Below are 25,715 nucleotides of genomic sequence, written 5' to 3'. Positions count from 1 at the left end.
CTGACTGCAGCTGTTCAGAGGACGCCACAGGCCTATCTCGGTTCCTGAATGTGAGTGCGTTGCTTGACCACTTGAGTGGGAGTTTTGTTTTGTCTGCTGGCTTTCAGAAATTCGGTCTCATGTCCTCTCAAGGCCTCCTCTCTGTCATTTTTAGCCTTTCACACACAAACGATGTATCATCCCCAACACAAGTGTTTAGATGTGTGCAAGTGGCACTGCAATTAAATCATTTTCCCTATTAATCATTTAGTCAATAAAAAGACATTAAGTACTGAAAAAATGCAAATAACACCTACCCAAAAACCAAAGTAATGTGCTTTAAAGGGGGGCTATTATGCTCATGTTCATAGGTACTTTTGTTTTCGAATAGAACATATTTATATACTTTAATGTTCAAAACACTCAGTATTAGTGCCTGTCTCTTTAAGCCCCTCCCTAAAAAAGCCCAGTCTGCTCTGATTGGTCAGCATTTCCGGGCCTTCCTTATCTCATTGTGTCTGCACCATCATTGCAGATGGGGAATGACTTTAATGGAGTGTAGCGGCATTATCTACTGTGTAAAATCACCAATAAAAGTTTCTAAACCAAAACCCTCACAACTGGACATGTTCCAACAGGAATATGATTAGAAAACTGGGAGAAACTGACAACATCGGCAACCAAGACTGCATGCTTCCCTGGTGTTAGCATGTAGCTACATGTAGCAGTGTACTTGCAGTTGGAGGAATGGCTGTAAAGGAGCATAGCAGCACTTTCTACCATGAAGACCAAAATCTCCACAGCTGGACATGCTCCAGCAGGAATATGATCTGAAATCAGGGAGAAATGAACAACATCGGCGGCCAAGATTACGTGTTTTCCTGATGTTAGCATGTAGCTACATGTAGCACTGTGGAGTAGAGTGCTTGAAATGTAAGTAGGGGTTAGGGTTAGCCTAGCTTCCTGAGCTGCACAGATTACCTTTGATATGCAAGTGTAACGTTATTGCCTGGTCACCACTCTGCTTAAAATATTAGATTCAGTGATGTCAGACTGACAATGTTGAACGTTATCTGTAGCTGTGCAGATTTATAATTCTTGCTACATGCCTCAGTGCAGATATTCATAGACAGCAGTTACATCACTGCTTCGTCCGCCCCAAAAAAGGAAACTCTGATATGGAGATGGGTCTGTTTATGTTTTGACGTGTTTTATTTTGGGTTGACATGGTGGTTCAGTGGTTAGTGCAGGGTTCTGGGTTTGAACTCACCAGCTGGCTGGGCCCTGCTGTGTAGAGTTGACATGTTTTCCCCGTGTCAGTGTGTGTTTTCTTTGGGTTCTCTAGCTTCCTCCAACAGTCCAAAGACATATGTGCGAAGGAGCGTGAATGGTTTCCTGTACATATGTGTCAGCCCTGTGACAGTCTGGCGACCGGTTCAGGGTGAACCCCGCCTCTCACCCAATGTCAGCTGGGAAAGGCTTCAGCTCCTCTGTGACCCTGAAAAGGATAGGCAGCGACAGATAATGGATGGATGTTTTCTTTTACAAAGCAAAAGAAAAAAAGCAATTACTCTATGCATTGAATAAATACTGACGTCCAAATCGAGTACTCGTGCCCATCCCTACTCATATCATACAGTCTGTATGTGGAAATGCTCTCTGATCATGGCCCTCTGCTAGCATTATTGTTGTCTTTATTCTGCATGCAGTGTAGTGCTTGTTCGTCCAAGGACAACACTGCTACTGTATGGGCTCTACCAAGTATCCTTTGCTAAAGACGCATGTTTACACCAGGTGCAAATGAGGTCTACATGTATGAGTGACCCGCTTTTTTGGAAAATGTTACTCACACAGGAGTTAATAATGTATGTTGTTGGAGGCTAATTTCAGCTGCGTATGTGGTGCTCGAGTGTGTATTTAAAGCAGCAGGACAGTGCATATGGGATTGAGTCAAAATAAACTACAGTGTGTGTGTGTGTGTGTGTGTGTGTGTGTGTGTTTGTGTGTGTTCATGATAATGAAGGAGCATGTCACACAGTGCAACAGGACAAAGTGGCTCATTTAAGTGTTTTCTTTAATAGTTTTTGGACAATAATGGAGGTGTCAGGGTTTGGAAACCCTTGTTTCATGGGATTTATCGACAATAATGAAAATATAGAATTCACCACTTTTATCGTTGAATATTAATTGCTTGATTATCATTTAATTTATGCAACATGTCTGTTTTTGGAATGACTTTGACTTTGCTCGGCTGTGGCTGTCATATTGCTTTGCAGAGCATTACGTTACCTTAAAATGTCCTTGGTGCATTTGTGGGTTTGCAGCTATTCCATCATGCTGTGTTGTACATCATATCAGTAAATAAAGGCTGTTTGCTTTGTAAAATCATACCCAGTGAACATCCATTGCACAGCTCAGTTTCCACTCTTTCTGCATTGCCTCACACCAGACTTAGCTCCTCTGCAGAGCCTGTTTGGCATTAACTTTGTGTCACTTTATACTTGCACCCGTCTTTGCACTCGGTGATGTGCGTTCTGTGCAGAGCCACAAGCTGTCGGCTCCTTCAGTAGTGTATGTGCTTCTGACTGACGTGGATGGGTGGGTGGACTGCAGTGTGTTGTCCTGTTCTGCCACTCAGATGTACTGTAATGCGGTTTGCAAGACAACTGCCACAAACTATCAATTCACTGTACATACTTCTCCTTACTGAAGAACCTGCCACTTCCACTCTGGTGATATGTGACACTTCCTCAGAAACATCACAAGTGAGAGCTAAAAAAAAAAGAAAATGGCATTTGTGCCACGTCGCTGTCTCATCTGTGGCTAATCTCTCGTAGTTATCTCAAGCCAGAATCATATCCTCCTTCCCATCTGAGCACCAGACCGACTTGGACTGCAGTCGTCTGCTTTGTCTGCTCACTACTGATGTCTTGCAGAAGTTCTCCTCCTGTTGTAAATGCACAGTGACGCCCTGACCTTCCACTTTAACACAATGACTTACGCAAGAAGTGTGGTTGGTTGTGGTCGGTGTCATCATTTTGGGTGTTTGCCCGTTGGTGCGTTAGTGTTTTAAAACCTGTGACTGTATGTGCATGTTACGCTATACATATATGTGTGTAAGGGAGAGATCGTTTTGGGGAGGAAGCCAATGTGTCTGAGTCATAGCTACCCCTTTATACTGTTGTTCCCATGGTTACCCCACCCCTGAAACTCCCCTGCCTCACACCCCCTTTAGCAGCCCATGCAGTTTAGACAAGGATAAGGCCTCTGTGGCCAGTGTGTGTGTGTGTGTGTGTGTGTGTGAAGGGTTAGAGTGTTAGAGTTAAGAAAGCTATATCTGATATGACACATTCAGTACATTTTTACAAGTATTAGCAGCTGCACAAGTAGTCACAAGGTGCTTTCATGTGTGTGTGAGTGTATGAGTTGTTGTTTATGACATTTTGAGATAGTTTTTATATTTTACCAAATTTCAGGGAGGCATACTGTATAGCCTACCAGTTTTCTGTTTACCTGTTGTCTTTATAGTAAATTCAGCATAATGTGCATTTTCACAACAGAGAAAACTGTTTTTTCAATCTATCTCTTAATTCCACGTCATAAAATCACATCTACTTTGCCATCTTTTAAACAGTGTTGAGCTACTGTTAATGACACTCAACACTTCCTGCACATATATTTGAAACTCTTCCTTCATGCTCAAACGACTTGATTCCTGTATTTTCTGGTAGATCCAGTATGCACATTGAGATCCAGTTGAGATCTGATCTCTCTGTCCAGCTAAAAGAACCCAACCTCACTCCTGTCGTTAGGACTGGTTGTAGCCTTTCTCTACCATTTGTTGCCATTTCTTCATTCATGCCAAGACTTGGCTTGTATACTTTCGTCGGACCAAAATTAGAGCAGACACCTGGTCTCGTCTTTACTCCATGCATGACTGTCCATATCCATAAGCTGTCTTGCCACTATCTTGCTTGTAGCTTAGCTCACTAACCGTCCATCCATCCATCCATCCATCCATCCATTTTCATCCACTTAAGGCTCATTTATGTTCCCTTTACGTACGAAAATGTATACGTCTGTTTCAAACGATGTTACCGTCACTGCCCACATACTTCCATGCGCCCTTTACGTTGGCATGGATGTTAACCAATATATCCACCAGGGGGCAGCCCAGCGTCAAAAGTTTATGACAACAACAAACTCAAAAACAAACATGGTGACTGTGGAGGAGATATTGATAATGTACCTCTTGCATAAAAGACAAAAACAGAGGCAGCGTTGTAGGAGGCGGTGGTCGGTGAGGCTGTTAAATACATCACAACTGGAGGACGGAGAATTATTTTCTCTAGTACTGCCGATGAGAGAAATTGAATTGTTATTTCTTCTTCATGTCTCACTAGAGCTACGTATCAGGTTGTGACAGCAACACTGCCTCCATGGTTCCCGGTGGTACTGCTCTGTTTGGCCCGTATCCGTAAGCTTTATGGAAACGTGCAGAAATACGGACGAAATGAACGCAGAGCACGGACAGAAGGCTCCGTCCATATCCGGATCCGTATTTAATGTTGAGCATAAATGAGTCCTTATCGGGCATCAGATCTTGAGGGCAGCAGGCCAAGCAAAGCACCCCAGACATCCCTCTCCCCAGCAACACTGTCAGCTCCCACTGTCAACCCCAAGGCGTTCCCAGGCCAGATGAGATATGTAATCCCTCCAGCCTGTTCTGGGTCTGCCCCGGGGCCTCCTACTAGTGGGACTTGCCCAGAACACCTCCAACGGGAGGCACCCAGTAGGCATCCTGATCAGATGCCCAAATCACCTCGACTGACCCCTTTCGAAGGCAAGGAGCAGCGACTCTATTTCAGACGTCCGAGCTCCTTACGCAGTCTCAAAGGCTGAGGCCAGGCTACCCCACGGAGGAATCTCATTTTGCCGCCTGTATCCGTGACCTCATTCTTTCGGTCTGGCTGCTACCTCGCTGGTTTGGAACAAACTTACGTGTTTAGTTATTTCCGCCCACGTAGTTGTTGTATTTGGATTAAAAATTCAAGTGCATTTACAGTTGTGTTCAATTTGATCACAATGCGTCCCCTGGCCACCTCCACAGGTGGTTTGGCCGATCCGATCACAAGCCGTCCAAAGCTGCATTTTGGGTGCATTAACACCTTTACAGTCATGTGGTCAAGCAATATCTGATTGCAGTCAGATCACAGTAAGGTGTAACGGGGGTCTATGTTACTTTTAACTGAGATGGTTCAACTTGTGTACAGCCTTGTGCAGCAACCATGTACTCTTTATCACTATTTTCTCTTCATTGTCTACTCTATGTGACTCTGAAGCCTTTCTGAAGCTTAAGAGTTTCATCATTTCATTGCACTGGAATGTGTAATAATAAAAAAAAAAACAAAACATGACCTTGCATAGTTTGATTGACAGTAGGTTGAAAGAACAGCAAAGCAAAAGTAACTGTAATGAGAGGTATTCTTACAGAGCTTTTGACCACTAGTAGCACAATGTAGCTTTGTGCACATTTGCTTTTGTATTGTGCATGCTCTCAAGGATGAACTTGCACGTGATACGCACAACACGATTCACAGTCATGAGGCCAGAAGTTTCACAGAAATCGACAGTTTGTTGTGGTAGCATTTTGCTAACAAAAGCAAGGAAAAATGAGACTGAAGGCTAAACGTGGATGCAAACAGTGCAGAAAATCTGGTTTTATGCAACAGGTCTTGACAAATGACAAATGACAAAATACGTCATCGTGCAGAACGTTACATAGGATAGTTTCTGATCTGATGCCCTATCATCAGGACATCATCATTTATAAGTTCCTTCCATATGCGCTACAAATCACTGTTGAACTATGGTTAATGTTTGGTTAGGGTGAAGGGAAATATGTGGCCTGGAAATCCAGACCCAAATCTAGAAAGATTTAGGGTTTGGCCATCAGTAATGAAAATGGCCCAACTCGAGGGGTGGCACCAAGCATGCATTTGAAAATATCACTACACACAACTGGATAACACTACGACCAATCAGAACAATACACGGGGTGACGTATCCAGAGCTTAGCTACCAGCGGAGCTAACTGATAGATTAGACTCTTGCCGTATCCGGTCGGCAAAAAAGCAAAAACGTCCTTCTTGCAAAGTAAAGACTCGAGCCCCGTCTTCTGTTCCTCTTTTAGAGAAAAAGCCAAGTCTAACTCGTTCATTGTAGCGGCCAAAGCTGTTTCAAACAACTGGTGTTCAGCCGTAGCCATCTTGCAATGTTTACTGACTGATTCCGGACTTTGTCGTCGCAGCGCTGTCGTCATCTGTTTAGCTCGCCTCTGGCCCGCCTATATCAGATACACCGATGTGATTGGTGCAGCTCGGTTTCATGGGCATAGGTAATGAGCATCATTACTGATTGCCAGAGTGACTCGCTGAGCAAATTCAAATTGTGCTCTCGCAAGAACTCTGGATTTCCAGGGTAGGAAATATGGTGGTTTGGGTTTAAATGATTACTTCATTAAGGTTAAAGCTTTGGCATCATGGTTACAATAATAACACTTGGTTAAGGTTATGGGATGGTCATGGTGGTCAAATAAACTCCTGTTGAGTGCCGATTAGAAACATGAAACAAACAGCAGTATCCAGACTTTGTTGTACTGTAATGTCACATGATTTCATTGGTTGCTCCCCTTATAACTGCTGAGTTTATCCACCGGAGGCATTTGTCACTTGAATGTAAACAGATTTTGTTTTGTGTGACTGGCTGAAGCCACTGATACTGTCATTCTTCTTGATAGTCTGTTTTTATGAATATGGAAATGACAAACACTGAAAGTAAACATAACTTTCACTGCATGGGACACATTTTAATTAGGGAGTGAGAACAGTTTTCCTGTTTGAAAACGAAACTCTGTGCAGCCACGTATTGAGTCTTAATCATTGTACTGATGGAATTAGTGTAGCAGAAAGGTACATGATGCTGAATTAATCACCCGAGTTATGACAGCACAGGTAATCCCACCTCCCCTTTTAAGGATTCTGGCCTGTATTTGTTTGTGTGTGCTTGAGAGTCAGATGTTTTTTTCTTTGGAAAAGAAACATCAGAATTGGAGCTGCACCAAAGAGGAATTAAATACTTTATCTCTGCAGTGTAGCGGGCCAGAGTTAATGGCATTTTAATGCAAAATTCCATCATTGTAGAAGGATTGTGTGTGCTTAGCTGTGTGTGTGCGTTTATACACTGTATATGTGTTATTGTTTATCTGTCACTTACAGTTTCGAATCAATAAATAAAACCAGCAGAATCATCAAATTCAAAAGCGCTGTGCCAGAGAGTAAATATAGATCAATGTGACACCTCTGCAGTGTTTTGACCTTTTTATTGCCGTTTATTGTCAACACACTCACTCTCTTTTTTTCTCCTCCTCCATGTCTCTCTGTCCCCAGTGGAGGCAGTGGTGGAGTTTGACTATGAGGCTCAGCAGGACGATGAGTTGAGCCTGACGGTGGGCGACATCATCGTGAACATACGGCGGGACGATGGAGGCTGGTGGGAGGGCGAGCTGGGCGGACGTAGGGGCCTGTTCCCGGATAACTTTGTCAGGGTGAGTAATCACAATATCAACCCCCCAGCCCCCCACACACACCTCATTTTCTCTCCTCATTCTCAGTCTCTTACACGCTCCATAAACCCACAAGAGGCCCTCCATAAATAGCAGCAGAGTAAACATGCAGTTTCCAGTGTGTCACTGCAGTATGGTTTGCTTTGGGTGTTTGGGTGTCTCACCTCGAGGTGATGTCTTAACACTTTTTTCTTTGTAAAGCGAGAGAGGTTAGGGTTAAATTTAGGATTAGAGTTTTGACAGACAAAGAGACAAAGAGATGAAGGTATGTTAAGGCTGAGTTTGTAGTCTGACTTTGATATCTGCATGAAGTGGGAAATTGTTGAATGCAGCCCCCACAGTGTTGGAAAGGTCTGTGGGGAGGGGGTTTCTGAAGCTGTTTGACCATCCGACAAGAACTTTTGATGATGTATACTGGCTCCTTGAGGACTGTACCTTCAGGGGCTCCACTGGTTATCATATGCTTAGCTGGCAGTATCGAGAGCTCTGATTCTCCGCTCAAATCTGATGGGACTAAATGCGTTCGGGCTGGGGTGTAATTTCTCAAAATTTCCCTGGTCTTAAAGGAGCTGTGTGTGTAAGATTTGGGGGGGGGGGGGGGGGGGGTAGCAGTGAGGACTGCAGATTGCAACCAGCTGAAACTTCTCCTGGTAAGATTTCCTTCACTCTTCATTGTTCAGGAGGTTTTTACAGGGAGCAGAATTATCCGCAGAGTTCTCTTCCTCTCCGAAACAACTGGACCAGGTGATTAAAACCAGTAATAACACTTCATAAAACAGTTTCACGATAAAAATCAGTGTTTCTCTGATGCTATTTGGCTTGTTGCGGACAGACTGCTAGCCTAGCATGTGCTAATGTGTGCTCACCTATTTTCTCTGATAACTTAATAGGTGCTCACTTTATTTCTGATACAGATGTTCAGGAGGTTTTTACCAGTAGCCAGGTTATCCACAGAGGTCTCCTCCTCTCCAAAGCAAACAGACCCGGTGATTTTTAAAAGATTTTTGGGGGCTTTTGCCTTTATTTGATAGGACAGATTTTTAGTGTGAAAGGGGGAGAGAGAAGGGTTGGCATGCAGAAAAGGGCAGCAGGTTGGAATCGAACATGCTTCCATTGCGACAAGGACATAGCCTTTGTATATAGGATGCCAAGTGAGCTTCTGGGCGCCTCGAACCTGGTTATTTAAACCGGTAAAAACACTGAACAGAGTTCATTCATTCATTCATTTTCCACAACCCTTATCCTGTTAGGGGTTGTGGCGGTGCTGAAGCCTATCTCAGCTGTCAAGGATGTACCCCGGGGATACACCCTAGACAGGTCACCAGACTATCACAGGGCTGACACATAGAGACAGACAACCATTCACACTCACATTCACACCTACAGGCGATTTAGAGTCACCAATTAGCCTAATCTGCATGTCTTTGGACTGTGAGGGAGCCCTCCACGCAGAAGGGCTAAAGCAGTTTCAAGTTAAACACTGACGCAAAAATGCGAGTTGCCATATTGAGAGCTAGTCTTTGATTTTGTCTGTTTTGTCAGATGTCTGTTACTGCACTGAAAAGACTTTAGTTGACTTGAGCTTGTAACAAATGTTTTACAGTCGAGTGGAAATAGACATTGTGGTTATTAATCAAGTCCAGGCCCAAGACTCCTGCTGTGGTTCAGGCTCAGGTCGGGCTTGGACTGTAACTATGCAGGTTCATGTAAGGTCTGGCCCTTTTTTGGGCCTGATTATATGGTAGCGCTAGCAGTGTCCAGGAAGACTTGGAAGCATTTTTTAGAAAGCAAACTAAAAATGGGTGGTAGACTTGTTAACTCAGCATGTCTCATCACTTCCTCTTTCTCTCCTCTTCATATGTCCTTCTTTAATTTTCTGTCTTACGCATATACCAAGCTGATTGTGTTTGGATAAAATTTACATTTTATAGACCAGACAATCAAAATGGGGCCTCCCTAGTGTAGTGGTTAGAGCACTCGTCTTCCGTGCAGAAGGTCCAGGGTTCTAATTCTGCTAGGATCGACAAAGGCATGCGGTCGCAAGAGGCTCCCACCGCCGAATCAAAGGGGATCAAATTCCTTAAGGAGGCTTCAGGATAAGAGAGTAACTCTGGAATCTGAGCCAAGCCCTCAACCAAGGGCGCGTCTCAAGCCCGTTGTGGACGGGAGGTTCCAGAGGTGATAGCTGATTCATAGACCTGACAATTAAAATGACCACTGATAAATTGAGTTGCCGCTTAGATTCAGAGCATCCAATCTCCAATGATTATGGAAACAAGATAATAGAGATTATTGTACCGAGTTATGTTTTGCAATGATGCTCTCATTTTAACTTGTGTTATAAATCCAGCACACATTTCTCCTTTACAGTGGTCCGATTTCGTCCCTTCCTAAAAGCCTAAACTCAGTCTCAGCCAGAAGAGACAGTTTGTGTAGTTCACCTCAAGTTTTTTTCCAAAGTTCAATTAATATGAGATGTTTTCAAACCCAATAAGTTTTAAGTAGTAGCGATGTCAGTGTGGACCAAAATTAGGACTTTTGCTACAATCCAGCAGCCCTAATTAGACATGTAGATGCCAGAGTAAAGCTTCAGCTTGTGGTATGCATAGTAAAACAGTGTGCTTGTGGTAATGAGAAGAGGGAAGTATCTTGTTCACTGTACCATGAGGGGAAGTAGAAAAGTTCTGCGACCCAGGGACAGAGAGCAGCCTTCACATTTGGACAGCGCTGAAGAAATGAGTCTATTGTCAGGTGGTCCGCCGTGCAGCCGGGCTTTATTTGTGCTGACTGAATGTCACAGCTCTCATTCACTGTCAGGGATTCGGACAATGGGCCCGTGAAGTCCCACTGACGGTGTTGGAGTGGATTTGTGTTCGTGTGTGTGTGTGTGTGTGAGAGAGCCAGAGAGAGAGGCTGTGAGTAATGCAGTAATACCAGACTGGTCTGTCACAAGACTGCAGTTATGGGAATCAGTGACATTAAGCTTCGCAATGCTGATGAATGTGTGTGTGTGTGTGTGTGGGAAGTGGGGGATGTGGACAGGCAGATTGAAAAGGGGACAGGAAGTGATGGTATGCAAGCAACCCCCCTCTGGTGCCGTCATGACTGACAACTGGCATGACTGAGATTATTAAGGTGAAGGTCACTGAATTAAGTTTTTCACTAAAAGACAGTTTGAAAGGTGTTTTCGTTTCCAAACTTTAAACCACTCAGAGCTGTAATATTTAGATCAGCTCAGGTTGACAAACCGTCAAGTGTGAAAAAGACAGTTAATTGAGCAAAGCAACCAATGTTACAGACATCATGAGACTGCAGGCTGCATTAGCTAGTGTGCAAATACAGTATGTGTATTTGTCAGTGCCTAGAGCTGGTGTTAGCTGTCCAACTAGCTAAACTGATTTTTATCTAAAACCAAATTGCTCACTGCGGAAACACTCAGTTCTTTGTCAAAAACCGCACAGTCATTAACCATACAGTCAGGTCCATAATTATTTGGACAATGATACAGTTGTCATCATTTTGGCTCTGTACACCACCACAATGGGTTTTAAATGAAACAATGAATACCTGCTTAAAGTGCAGACTCTCAGCTTTCATTTAAGGCTTTTTTCAAAAATGTAGTATGAACTGTGTAGGAATTACAACCATTTCTTCACACAGTCTCCTGACTTTAAGGGCTCATAAGTATTTGGACAAACTAACATAATCATCAATTAAACAGTCAGTTTTAATACTTGGTTGCAAATCCTTTACAGTCAATGACTGCCTGAAGTGTTGGACACATAGACATCATCAGATGCTGGGCTTCTTCCCTGGTGATGCTCTGCCAGCCCTTTACTGCAGCCATCTGCACTTCCTGCTTGTGTTTTGGGTGTTTTGCCCTCAGTTTTGGCTTCAGCAAGAGAAACAAATGCTCAGTTGGATTCAGGTCAGATGATATGACTTGGCCATTGCAGAACATTCCACTTCTTTGCCTTAAAAATGTCTTTGGTTGCTTTTGCAATATGCTTCAGGTCATTGTCCAACTGCACTGTGAAGCATTGTCCAATGAGTTTTGAAGCATTTGGTTGAATCTGAGCAGATAATGTAGCCCCAAACACTTCAGCTTTCATCCTGCTGCTCTTGTAAGCAAGGCAAGACTTCACTAGAATAAATACAGAGGGTTTATCACAAGATGCAAACCATAGGTTAGCCTTAAAAATGGAAGGCCAGATTAGAGTTTGTCAAAAACCATCTAAAAAGCCTGTACAGTTGTGGAACAGCATACTATGGACAGATAAAACAAAGATCAACTACCAGAATGATGGGAAGACAAGAGAAGGAAGAAGGGAAGGAACTGCTCATGATCCAAAGCACACCACCTCATCAGTGAAGCATGGTGGAGGTACTGTTATGTCATGGCCATGTATGGCTGCCAGTGGAACTGGTTCTCTTGTATTTATTGATGATGTGACTGCTGAGAAGAGCATCAGGATGAATTCTGAAGTGTTTGGGGCACCATTATCTGCTCAGACTCAACCAAATGCTTCAAAACTCATTGGACGATGCTTCACAGTGCAGATGGACATTCACCTGAAGCATACTGCAAAAGCAACCAAAGACATTTTTAAGGCAAAGAAGTGGAATGTTCTGCAATGGCCAAGTCATATCATCTGACCTGACTCCAATTGAGCATGCGTTTCTCTTGCTGAAGCCAAAACTGAAGGCAAAACACCCAAAACACAAGCAGGAAGTGCAGACGGCTGCAGTAAAGGGCTGGCAGAGCATCACCAGGGAAGAAACCCAGCATCTGATGATGCCTATGTGTCCAACACTTCAGGCAGTCATTGACTGTAAAGGATTTGCAACCAAGTATTAAAACTGACTGTTTAATTGATGATTGTGTTAGTTTGTCCAAATACTTATGAGCCCTTAAAGTCGGGGGACTGTGTGAAGAAATGGTTGTCATTCCTACATGGTTCATACTACATTTTTGAAAAAAGCCTTAAGTGAAAGCTGAGAGTCTGCACTTTAAGCAGGTATTCATTGTTTCATTTAAAACCCACTGTGGTGGTGTGCAGAGCCAAAATGACGACAACTGTATCATCGTCCAAATAATTATGGACCTGACTGTATCTTTTAAAATCTGTCAAGATAGTACATTTAGAAACACTATCTGCTGCTCTCAACTGCTGTTTCTCAAGAACAGGAACAATATCGCTGCCTTACAACACTTTAAAAGACTCTTGACAATAGGGAGGCTGCAACCAACTATTATTCCCCTCACATTGGAAATAGGTGGCTCCTAGTTGACCCTAACCATAGATTTAAATGTCTTTAATTTTATTCACTAATAAGCTATAAAATGTCAGAAAATACAAAAGTATACCTATTATACTCCAAGGTAATGTTTTCAAATGTCAAACCCCCTCATGGCAACAACACCCAATGGCAGAAGCCCCCTCAGCAGGACAATGCACCATGCCACATTGCAAAAACTGCTCAGGAATGGCCCAAGGAACGTGACAAAGAGCTCAAGGCATTGACCTTGCATCCAAATTCCCCAGTTCCCATTTCGACTGAGCATCTGTGGGACATGCCAACACCCCAGACTCACTGCCCATCCACGGTGGGGCCTCTACGGATTGGACATAGCTCCAACATGTCAAGGTATGGGCACAGGAAGTCTGGGGATGCCCCTTGGTGTCTGCCACCAGGGTCGTCACGGCAGACCCTTTGAGTCCTGTGGGTTGTGAGATGACGTATCAGCATGTCCAAAGGATGCTCGATTGGATTTGGATCTGGGGAATTTGGAGGCCAGGTCAAGGCCTTAAGCTCTTTGCCCTGTTCCTCAGGTCATTCCTGAGCAGTTTTTGCGGTGTGGCATGACACATTGTCCTGCCTGACGGTACTGCCATTGGGAAATGTTGTTGCCATGAGGTGTTTGGGTGGGTGGTGCATGTCAAGTGGCATTCACATGAATGCTAGGAAGTTTCCCAGCAGAATGATGCATTGTAACAAGATAATCAAAGTTGTTTACTTCTACTGTCAGTGGTTTTCGTGTTTTGGTGTATGTCACAAGTGTTACCCAGAAATTGCTCACTGTGATGAAAGAAATTACCACATTTGCACCTGTGCGACACCGTTTTGCTTTGTGTGCTCAGACAGAGCCACTTGCTTGTTTGAGGTGAGGGTTTGTGTGCTTGTTTGTTTGTGAGGTGAATTGAGACCTAGAAGTTGTACTCTATCATGCAATGATGAGATTGCAGCTGGATGCAGGCAACAGATGTGTTTGTTAAGGCACAGCGCGGTGAAGATACAGACATGTCATACACAAGATAACACTGACAAAGTCGCTCTCTATCTCTAAGGCCCTGTTTATACCTAGCATTAACATGCATCTTTGGTGATCTAATCATAAGTGGACAGAGTCAAATAGAAATGTAGACGACCACCAAGATGCATTGTGAGTTGATCACTTAAAGCTACTCCTTTCTTGCATTTCACACAGCACTTAGAAAATATTTGAACATCCACAACTCCTGCCTCCCTCCAAAGTCCCACCCCCCTCCTCCTGCAGCGCCACCTCCCTCCAAAGGCCTACTCCCCTCTCCTCCATTATGACCTCATTACGTCTATGATAGACGTGGAGTTGGCAAGGTAACGTTAGATACACGGAAGAGGAGAGCGAGTGTAACGTTACAACCAAGACAGTCAAACGCAACCCCGGAGTTTTAAAACTCAACCGGAGTCAGTGATGACTGATGAGTTTTAGAATAAGGTTACAGTGCTAACGTTAGATAGTAGTGTTAATGTTACTAGTAAGTGGAAATGCACAAGGAAGATAACGTTAATGTTTCAGAGGCTACGCTACAGTAGGCTAACGTTAGCCATTAGCAACTGGATGCTGTGTTGTCATATATGTGATGTATGAGATGTTATGCGAGCAGTTACGTCGGTCGGAGGCCTCCACGTGGGCAATCATTGCATTCAGTCTGAGTCTGAGTTTTCTTCTAACCATATGAGAATGGTTCAATTATGAGTTGGTTTATTACGGTGGTCTCGGACGCAGTATCTTTTGTAGTGTAAATGCTAATACTTTTAGATGCGTCCCCAGCAAGAACAACGTCATCAGTGCAGGATGTTATGCTTGTTTTGGTGACAACGCGCTAATTCTCTTCAGCTTGCCCATTTTACGGCAAGTTGAAAGAGTGTTACATGACCGTCCATCGTTTTGCTCTGAAAGGAGATTGTTGAATTCTACTGAATGCTATATCTCCAGCAGTACCAACAAAAACTCTAACCTGACTAGCGAGCGTGCTAGTGAGCAGCTAGCAAGAAGACGTAACGTTACGTAGACGTAATAACTTTGTGTGGGGCCCTTTGACCCTCTCAATTAAGTGAAGGAAGCAGTATAGAAGTCTGAACACAAGTGTTCACAGACACTGGTGTGAACGGTGATGTGTTTGCATAACCAAAACACGTTAATACCAGCTATAAACAAGCTCTCTCTCTCTCTCTGTCCTTGCTATGTGAATAAATAATAGTAACAGGCTAAATAAGTGAAGATATTTCAAACAATGTCTGCATTTTTTCAGTACCACATTTTAAAGGCCATAAACTCTCCTTAACACAGAATATGAGGAGTCTCAAAGTTCAATGGACTTATTTGATACTTTGCTACTTGTGCTACCATCTTTTGGCCTGTGAAACTTTCAACCTTTCAAAAAAGGTAATATACAGCTCTCCAATTAATCATTTATCCAGATGGTTGCAGATTAATTCCTTTGATTGTTTCAGGTCTCATTTGGACTCACTGTTTATGTTAACATATCTTTATGGCTCATATAAAAGCTTTCTTCCTGTGCCAGTATGACCAGTGAATAGAGTTGCACAATAAGGATAAGGTTTATGAAAAGAGGGGAAATAATATTTTGCGTCATGGTTCCTCTGCATTTCACAATGATTTTAACAAGCGAAGCTGTTTCCCCATACTCTTGTTTCTCTCTCTGTGTGTCTCTGGGCTACAGATTCCTCTGTAGTGCTAACACAGTGGATGATAGCTGCTACACTGCATTGTTTTGCATTATCTGTAACTGGGAGGAAAAGGGTCAGAGGTCTGCTGAGAGGGGATGCACAAAGCAGTGTTTTGCATTAAAGCAGTGCAGTGTAAACTACATACTCGCTGTCAGGCTTTTACACATTATGCAGACAAACACAACCAACACTGCGGAGTACATTATGCAGGTGTTTCCTGTTCAGATGTGATGAATCACGTCGTCTTCCTCTCCTCTTTTCAGCTGGGTTTCCTTTAACTCTGGGTTACCTCCATATCCCCACAGGAGAAATTGCAGTAGAGCATGATTGCAGTCCAAGTAGTAACAAAGGCCTCCAAGAACAGCTCAGATAGCTTTGCCCTTGATTTCTTCTGCAAAACCAGGCACTCATTAGTCTCAGATTGCAAACTCAAATGTATTAATTATTTCAAACCAGCAGCCTTAAGAGAAAACAGATGGATTTTAGGATTCATGTTCTGTTGCTTTTCATGAAGCAGAAAGCCAAACAGCTAGTAAACACCGCCGCCTCTCCTTCGCCACTCATAAAACAGGGGAAGCTGCAGGCTAACAAATGGCCGCTGTGGGTTTTCGCGTAGGTTGGCTTGTGTCTCCAAGTTAAAAGTGTTTTTTTTCCCCCAGTCAGTCTGTGGGTTTGTGTCTGTGCATGTGAGATTCTGAATGAATGTGTGTGTGCCTCTCTATCTGTTTTTGCAGTGCATGAAGGCATGCAGAGTTACAGCCAATCCATCTGCACTCTAACTGCAGAATCAATGTGTATCTTTCCTGGTTCTGCATTAACACTGCATTAGCCTACTTAACAAAGTGCAAACACCAAATGTCATGGGAAAATAACTGTGTGACTGACCTGAGCTCAGTAAACAGAGATAAGTAAACATTAACAGTTAAAAAGAAAGCAAAAGGAAGGAATCTGCCAGGTTCTACCACCTCTCTGTTTTTAGCTCAGTCTCACAGCTCTCATTGTTTCAGTGAAATAAACCAACCACACACTAACTGCACTCATGTTTTCCTTGCCAAGAGTTATTGAAGATACCACTCTTTGTCTGTAGGGCTGTACCAAATATCCTTTTTATCATTCAAAGTAAGGGTTTTGCAATATTTCAGATGACAAAAACTGAAATATTTAAAAATGAAATATTGATATCATGTAAATAGCACACATATGATCATAGGGTGTGAATAATCCAGCACCTCCTACATTATTTCTGTGTCCTTTCGTTCTGGCTTTGTTTCCCTCCCCCAACACCGCCTGGCTGCCTCTTCACTATCAATGAAGTGTTATTTCTCTTTTTGTTCCATAATGTACACTTTTAATGGTTACAGACTCTCTGTCCACTTCCCTTTACTTGCATTCTGAGACAAAGAGACAAACCAGTAATAAACAAATTTAAAGATATCAAAATAACCCTGTGGAGGAATCCACAAGAAAAGCACTAGAGCACTCAGATCACATGTGATGAATTTATTAATAACTAACGTTTTGACGCCAACCGCGTCTTCATCAGAGTCAGAGTTTGACTCCACGGGGTTATTTTGATCTCTGTTGTCCTGTTCTGAGAAGCACCGACCTCCAGTTGCAGAAGGGCTGAAGCGCAAGAGATTCCCTCTACCAAAATTTAAAGATATATTTGATATATTTTTTCACCCAAAATCTTCTATAGATATCTCAATAATATCGTCAGTGTGAACTCTTTTGGCCAAAGAGTCAAAGATTCTATTGAGGTTTTTCAGATGAAGCTTTGAATGTGTCTCATCATATTTTATGATGTCATCACCCTAAAACAAAGTTTGCATAATAAGTTCTCAATTTGAATTAAGCGATTCAGTAGATTAAAACAGTTGTCTTTTTTATTTAAAGGTCCAGTGTGTAGGATTTAGTGACATCTACAACTATCAGTGAGTTTGCAGAGTTTAAAATTCTCCCGTGTGCCAAGCGTGTTGGGAGAGTCACAGTGGCCAACAAGAAAACATGAAAACGGCAATGGCCATATCTAGAGCCAACGTTTGATTTGTTCATTCTGGGCAGTGTTGAGGATATACTATAAACATGTTGCTAGTTACATGTAATTAAACAACAAAATTAATGTAACTGTAGTCAATTACTATAACTGGGAAAAATTGAATTACAGTTGCTTATTAAAATGTTGGTGATTACAAAGTTACATCTTAATATAATGATTTTGGTTAGGAAAGTAATCAAAAACTAATCAAATGTAATAAGTTACATTACTTTGATGAAGTAATTCCAATAGTTGCATTAGTTATTACATTTTTAACAGGGTAAATAGTAATCTGTAACCTAATACATTTCAAAAGTAACCTTCCTAACACTGCCTCTGGGCCACTGTAGAAACAACATGGCGGACTCCATGGAACGGGACCTGCTCTGTATGTAGCTATAAATGGCTCATTCTAGGTTAAGGAAAACGAGGATTCTTTAAAATGAAAACCACGATAAGATATTATCACGATACTTAAGTCACAATATCATCGCGATTTTATATGCTGAGTATTGCGATAAAATATATTGTGATTTATTACCTTTTTTCAACTATAAATTATGTCCCCAAAGGAAAACTTCGACAACACCTGTTTTATTTAATAAGATAAAGTTTTCAGTCCGTTCATCTCACTTCAGCCTTTTCTTTGCAGCAAACTGTATCCAGAAAAGCAATTGATTACATTATTCTAGTAGGCTAGTTTGTCATATTTATCATTTATATAATAAAAAAAAAAGTCTATACTTGGCACTGTGTGATGATACAGCATTGCTACACAAAAATATCACAATACTATGCTGTATCAATTTTTCCACCACCCCTCATATGTATACAATATATTCCATTTCTTAGATGTCCCAGACTCCTACACACTGGACCTTTACATTTATAAAAAAAAAAAAAAAAAATTTTAATGAAAAGGCTAAATGTTATTTATGGTGTTGTTACATTGCTGCTAGTGTAAGTGAAATCATTTAGGCTACACTGTAACTGCTGGTAAGCAACCCTTGAAATCTGTGTTCTGTGGACAATAATGAGGAGGCTGGTCGTCCTTTTTACACCGCCATTTATTCTCTGAACAGGAACAGAATATGGACTGGTCAGTCATGCAGTTGGCTCGTTACAGGCAGCTCACACACAGCCCGCTATAAAAAAAACAGCACGTTTGCACTATTTCATAAAGTGCATTATTATTATGACTTAAAAAGTACAGCAACCCACTCGTAACTCATTCCAGTTACATTTCCATAACTCACAGTGCATATATATTCATATGGTGGACATACAGACATTAATAGCAATATTTGCACAGTGTTGTGCTCGACAGCTCACCTCGCGCACGTCTCTCATGAATTGGCAATGTTTTATCGCCTGCAGTGGCATTTACCTAGTACCTCTGAGACAGGGCGCCCTTGAGCCAATAACACAGGTATAACCACAGAACTACATAAGTGCATGACTATCACATTATAGTAGTAAAAGCAAGTGGAATTACAAACAATACAAACTCTGTTACACTACACCACCCTGTTAATAAAGGTGTATGCCCTCCTTCGTGTACGGCAAGCGGGAGAGCCAACAGTTTTTTGACCACAGTGAAATCATTTCACTTCACTTTCACTTCAACTTTATTATGTCCCAATATGGGCAAATTGGGTTGCCGCAGGCACAGGCATTATAAACAAATTGCAGAAAGTACATTTGCAAAAAGTACATTTGCATGAGAAACAAAACACACAGATAAATAAAAATAAAAACCTAAGAGCATACGTCAGTCAGACAAGTATTTTTGCATGGGGGTGGGGGTGGGGGACAGAGTTCATAAAGTGCAATTCAAAGTGCTATGTGCGATTTGCATACCAGTTAGAGAGAACCCATGGATCAGGCTAGGTCTCTCCGAGATCTAACGAGATCAGGCGTGATCAGTATCAGTATCAAATCACATCTGTCAATCCAAAATAGAAAGAAACCTAGGAGCATACGTCAGTCAGACAAGGTTTTTTTTTTTTTTTTTTTTTTTTTTCATGGGGGAGGGGGGATTGGGGTCAGAGTTCATAAAGTGCAATTCAAAGTGCTATGTGCGATTTGCATACCAGTTAAAGGGAACCTGTAGATTAGGCTAGGTCTCTCCGAGATCTAACGAGATCAGGCATGATCAGTATCAGTATCAAATCACATCTGTCAATCAATTTCCCATTCTTTCAGACCAGAATGGATAATCCATTTACCACACAGGTAATTAACTATGAGAGATTTAGACAATATCTATCCTTTGTAAATAAAGTCTGCATCAAGTCAGTTCCACATTTTGTCAGTCAGAGCCAACACTCCCACCCCACAGAGTAAATATACAATAATACACATACAATATATACAATCATACACACGATCCAAATCCAATTTGTTTGATTAAATTCACAGACACACCTTTGCAGTTACCTCCTACAGGAGTCGTTTAAGGCTCTGATGGAGACTGGGATGAAGGAATTTTTATATCTGTTTTTTGTGGCAGTTGGAACTTGCAGCCGTTGGCCAGAAGGTAACAGGTTATATTCTGAGCTGAGAGGATGGTCACTATGGGACTGAATGGACACAGCTTTTTTAAGAACCTGCCTGGTAAAAATATGATTCAGACTGGTGAACTGCACTCCTACAATCTTACTTGCCACCTTAACAATCCTGTCAAGGGCATTTTTCTCTCTGGTCCCCAGATTGCCGTACCAACAAATAATAGAAAAGGATAGAACAGATTCAATAAAAGCAGAATAAAACAGCGACATCAGGGATTTATCAATTTGAAATCTGGCGAGTTTCCTTAAACAGAAAAGACGCTGCTGGCCTTTCTTGCACAGCGCTTCGGTATTACAGTTAAATTTCAGATTATTGTCAATCACAGTGCCTAGATATTTGTAGTTAGATACAATCTCCACCTTGAAATGTTGCTTTTGAAAGGCTGAACGCCAACAAATATGGACTGAAGCAGAATATTTTGTTGAATTGAATTTAATTCTACAAATAGTATGACAATAATAACGTAAGTGTGTCCTAATCTTTATCTGCAACTTTGCAGAACACCAGCTTTAAACAGAATACACATGCAAAAAAAAAGCTGCAAAGCCTTTGAGTGTTGATTTAGATTTAGAATGTCAACGTTCTAAATGAAGACTCGAAGCTTTGACTATTCGCAGCCCTTCATGTCTGTAGATTAATTTAGTTTAACAACTCAAAGCAGGATGTCAGTAAAGATTCTCAGTCATACACGTCATGGTAATCTTAAGTGCTATATCGTAGGCAACAGGAACTGCAGCTCAAGCAAGTCCAGTTGCGTACGATATAGCAATTAAGATGACAGCCCGGCTTGGCCTATAAATACCACCTATGCCTTATAATATAAATACAGGTGTACATGTTTACAGAGACAAGACAGGCGAGAAAGCTTAAGTTGGTGAGTCTAGTTTTGTGTGTTAAGTGTTCACATGTTGTGGTTTAGAGGACGATTTCTATCATTAAGTTTTAATTCATCTCTTCCTGTTCAGAGAGGAGCGCACACACCACATATCAGATTTTAATTGGCCCCTCCAGTACTGAGAATGTACGTAGACCTCCTCTCTGCAGAGTGCCAAATCTGTTTGCCTTTTTACACACAAATGATACTTCCTTCAGCGTCATGTCCAGTTTCTAACCTCTGTGGCTCCTAAAATGGCTCTTAGCTTGAGATATGAGCTTTGGCTGTTGTCTAGGAAACGTCTTCCCTTGTTAATATTTTTGGATATCTCAGAGGCTCATTAATAAGGCTTTCACGCCACACCAGGCCATACACATCCACAGTGTGTGTGTGTGTGTGTGTGTGTGTGTGTGTGTGTGTGTGTGTGTGTGTGAGGGGTTAGATTCTGTGAGTCAGTATACCCGGACCAGTATGCTTCACTGAGCTGCGTTCGCCACAGGGCCAGGGCTTATGAAACAGTGTCATGATGAATGTGGTAGGGAGATGTGTACCATCATGTCGAGTTTTTCTGGGTCCCTGTGTGTAAACGTCTCTGTGTTTGTTGTCTCTCTATCTGCCTGCTTGTTGATTCTTCTGTTGCTCAGTGTGTTTGCCTGCCTCTCTGGTGCTTTTGATCAGTTTCACATGCTGTCTTGTGATTCTTTGTGCAAGTGAAAGTCATGTGGACAGAGAGGGAAAGGTTGCTGCGGTGAAGGAGAGGGTGGGACTGTGTGTTTGTGCTCAGGCCAGTCGTCTGCAGGTAAACAGTGAGGTTCACCTGGGTTACTGACATCTAATACTGTAAGTTTAATGCATAAGAAATAACCTCCTGACCTTCAGGTTTGTGTGCAACAGTGCTCATTTGCAGAGATTATATGCTGTAAGACATATTTAAAGGGACAGTTCACCCCAAAATTCAAAATACATATTTGTCCTCTTACCTGTAGTGCTATTTATCAATCTAGATTGTTTTGGTGTGAGTTGCAGAGTGTTGGAGATATCGACCGTAGAGATGTCTGCCTTCTCTCCAATATAATGAAACTAGATGGCACTTGGCTTGTGGTGCTCAAACGCCAAAAAAGTACATTTGGAAAACTCAACAGCAATGTCTCTTTCCAGAAATCATGACCTGGTTACTCAAGATAATCCACAGACCTAAGCAGTTTCGTGTAGGAACTATTTTCTTTCTACTGAACAACACCCACCAACTGTATCACCGTACAGAAGGAAACATGCATCTACTTCTAGCTCACCTAGCACCACTGAGCTAGCTAGCATTACAGCTCAGCTGAGGCGGATGCCATTAATGTTTACATCTTTTGCTGTTATGGCATGGGCGTCTCGTCCATGAGTAGATGCACGATTCCTTCTGTACTGTGATGCAGTCGGTGGGTGCAGTTCAGGAGAAAGAAAATAGTTCCTACATGAAACTGCTCACAACAAGGTCTGCGGATTATCTTTAGAAACCAGGTCATGATTTCTGTAAAGAGACATTGCTGTTGAGTTTTTGGCACTTTTAGCACCATAAGCCAGTGTCATCTGGTTCCATTATATTGGAGAGAAGACAGACATCTCTATGATTAAGAGGAGAAACCCATCTTTTTGATTTGGGGGTGAACTTTCCCTTTAAGTCATGACATTATGAAATGTAGGTGTCTTTGGTGGCAACTTCTTTCTGTCTAGTCCAGTTGTAGTCACATGCTTAAGTATATTTAGTTTGGTGTGACATTACCGTTTGTTTCTACATCATATTAGCGGTTAAATATTTAACAAAGATTTTACAAATAAACATTTCATTCTTTTGCAATAAGAGGGGTAATCTGGTGGGCCATCATACTTTGACTGGACCAAAACTGAGTTTGTCTACATGATGAATTTCCTTCTTATATTTTTTTTGTTGTTATTGTAGTTATTTATTGTTCTTGAGGGTTTTTGGTTTCATAATTTTAATATAGTAGAATTTATCATATTTTTAAAATTTTCTGATGATCGCTGCATTCGTTTCTCATCTTTGTCTTAATGTTGCAAGACAGCAAAAATGTGCTTTTTCTCCATCCTTCCACATCTTCCTCCTCCGCTAACCATCTGCTGCCCCTCTCTTTTTATAGGAGATAAAGAAAGAGGGAAAGAGGGATGGAGGACAGGCAAGCATGATCAGGTCAGACCTTTCCAATGGAAGAGCCAGCCCCGTGTCCGACTCCAGCGTACGGCCGGGCAGAAAAGGTGCTCAACTCAAACACACACACACACACACACAAACAAAAGTCGCACACATTCATACATGTTACTCATTAGACAGGTTTAAGTCTTCAGTCTGAAACATAGATCCTATTAGTGTGAGGGAGGATTTGGGTCAAGCCTTCCTTGTATACACACTCAATACACACACACACACACACACACACACACACACACACACACACATGCACAGTGTTGGAATGTAACGCAAGTACAGTACTAGAGTACAAAGTACAAATCTGGGGTACCTTTACCTGAGTATTTTCTTAATGAAAATGCACAAGTACAGATGAAATGATTAGTCAATAGACACAAAACTCTTATTTTGATAATGGTTTTAACCTTTTTTTTTGTAAAAATGCCAAACATTTCATGATTGCAGCTTCTCAAATGTGAGGCTTTTCATCTTTTCTCTGCTGTTTTTCATATTTTTGTTATATAATATGTAGAAAATCAAGTATCAAGATATTTTTGACCAAACCCCTTGATATTAATATTGTGATGATAATGAAGGGTTGACTTTTGGTGCTTTCACATATTATTTACACAATGACATTTTTTATCAACAATCATCAGTAAATTGGTAAACCCAAATAATAGTTAAGTTGAGTTTTGGACTTGACAAAAAAAGCACTGTAAAGATGTCACTTAGGGTTCTGAGTTTCAGGGTTCCTACGCATCATTGAAAAGTATAGATTAGAAAATGTGGAACATGTGAAAATATATTGAAAAATTAAACATAAAGATAAAAAAATATAAGAAAACAAAACAAGAACACAGAGCAAACATATTCACTAACAATGCAAGGATTTCATCTCAGAAAAGGAGCAGAAAGAAGTGTATACTTATAAAATCCTGCCCCTTTTTAAATATTTTATTAATACATTTCATAGAATTTGATTTTAGTCATTTCTAGGTATGGATAAATAGGTATTGAAAAATATTTAATAAAATATAGAATTCAGAATTTTTAAAAAAATAAATCATACCAGCAGAGTGTGTTTCGTAGCATTTGAGGCAGGCAGCCAGCACAGCTGAAATGTAGTTATCAGAAAAGTAAACATTTCCTGCATCAGGAAACCTTTATGGCTGCATTCATCTTCATTTCTATGGACACAGCGAATCAACGATGCTGCACAGGCACTGTGAAATTTTATTCTTTTCAACTCATTTTCAGTTCTTATTCATAAGAGAGACTAAAAATATGGGGGTAACAATAATATAATGTTATAAAGGAAAATTATAGGAGTATAGGTAGCACTGGTTAGTTTACTTCCTCTGTGGGCAGAGATGTTTGACGGTGGGACGTTGTCCAACTTTCTGTCTGGGAGTGTGGAGTAAATGGATGGATAAATGCAAGTTTTCTGAGGACTGGCTTGTTTACTCATTGTCAAATATAATCCAAAAGAATCTACTGAGAAGTCTGGAAATTTAGGTATGGAAAAGTTGGAATTTGGACATGTAAACTGTGTGGGAACCCTGGAGGTTTTGTGACAGCATTTATCACTGTTATCAAAATAAAAATAATGAGCAGATTGATCCATAATGACAATAATCATTAGTTGCAGTCTTATAAAAATTTTTAGAAAATTACATCCAATAAAATGCTGCTTTTACATTAATGCATGAGTAATGATAATTTAATGATATGATATATAATAGTATAATAACCACAGGGGACATTTTTCTGCATTGAGTACTTTTACTTTGAATACTTTAAGGACATTTTTCTGATCATACTGACATAACTGAATACTTCTTCCACCACTTCATATGCATGCTTACACACCCTTACATTTAACATGAGGAGGAGCGACACCCTGTGGACAAAAGAGGAATCACAGCGCTGCGTTTTAATGCCCCAGCTGGTGTGGAATGAGTCAAGAGTAATGAGCAGGCTAATGAGTGTAAGACAAACAACTGCAAGGCCAGTGGGAAGTGCTTGGTGTCTGAGCTGGTTAGTAAGACTGCCCCCTAATTGAAAGGTCAAAGGTCGGCGCTTCAGTCTTCAGCCATGAGAGTTTTTAATAAGTCAGTGAACACCTGCTCGTTCATTCTTAAGTCATGGATTATGGATAAGTGCAGGAGCCAATCATGTCACATGTGAGCCTAAAATATGTCTGTGTGTGCTCCTGTTTGTGTGTGTGTGTGTTTGTAGTCGAGCAAATCCGTAAGCGGAGGTGTAAAGCGGCGTTCAGCTACGTGCCTCAGCATGAAGACGAGCTAGAGCTGAAAATAGGAGACGTCATTGAGATTATAGCAGAGGTAAGGCTGATCACATTTTACTGCACTCATAATGGAGCTGCTCATTATGAACCATCAGCCTCCAAAACACA

The 25,715-nt window shown here is 41.5% G+C and overlaps 1 protein-coding gene across 3 annotated transcripts in view; it reads left to right on the top strand.

Annotated features, from left to right (window-relative positions):
• The window catches only part of sh3kbp1 (SH3-domain kinase binding protein 1), a 55,555-nt gene that overhangs the window by 3,717 nt on the left and 26,123 nt on the right, over positions 1–25,715 (top strand). For all 3 annotated transcript variants that reach the window (XM_033639082.2, XM_033639081.2, XM_033639083.2), the window contains exons 2-4: positions 7,428–7,585; positions 23,250–23,364; positions 25,538–25,644. In XM_033639082.2, coding sequence (XP_033494973.1) covers positions 7,428–7,585; positions 23,250–23,364; positions 25,538–25,644 — 380 coding nt within the window. The remainder of the gene's footprint in view (positions 1–7,427; positions 7,586–23,249; positions 23,365–25,537; positions 25,645–25,715) is intronic.

The sequence above is a fragment of the Epinephelus lanceolatus genome, chromosome 20 (genome assembly GCF_041903045.1).
Source record: "Epinephelus lanceolatus isolate andai-2023 chromosome 20, ASM4190304v1, whole genome shotgun sequence".
In the NCBI taxonomy this organism is placed as follows: Eukaryota; Metazoa; Chordata; class Actinopteri; order Perciformes; family Serranidae; genus Epinephelus; species Epinephelus lanceolatus.
Note: the sequence above shows the minus strand (reverse complement) of the source record. Positions and strands in the feature narration are given on the sequence as shown.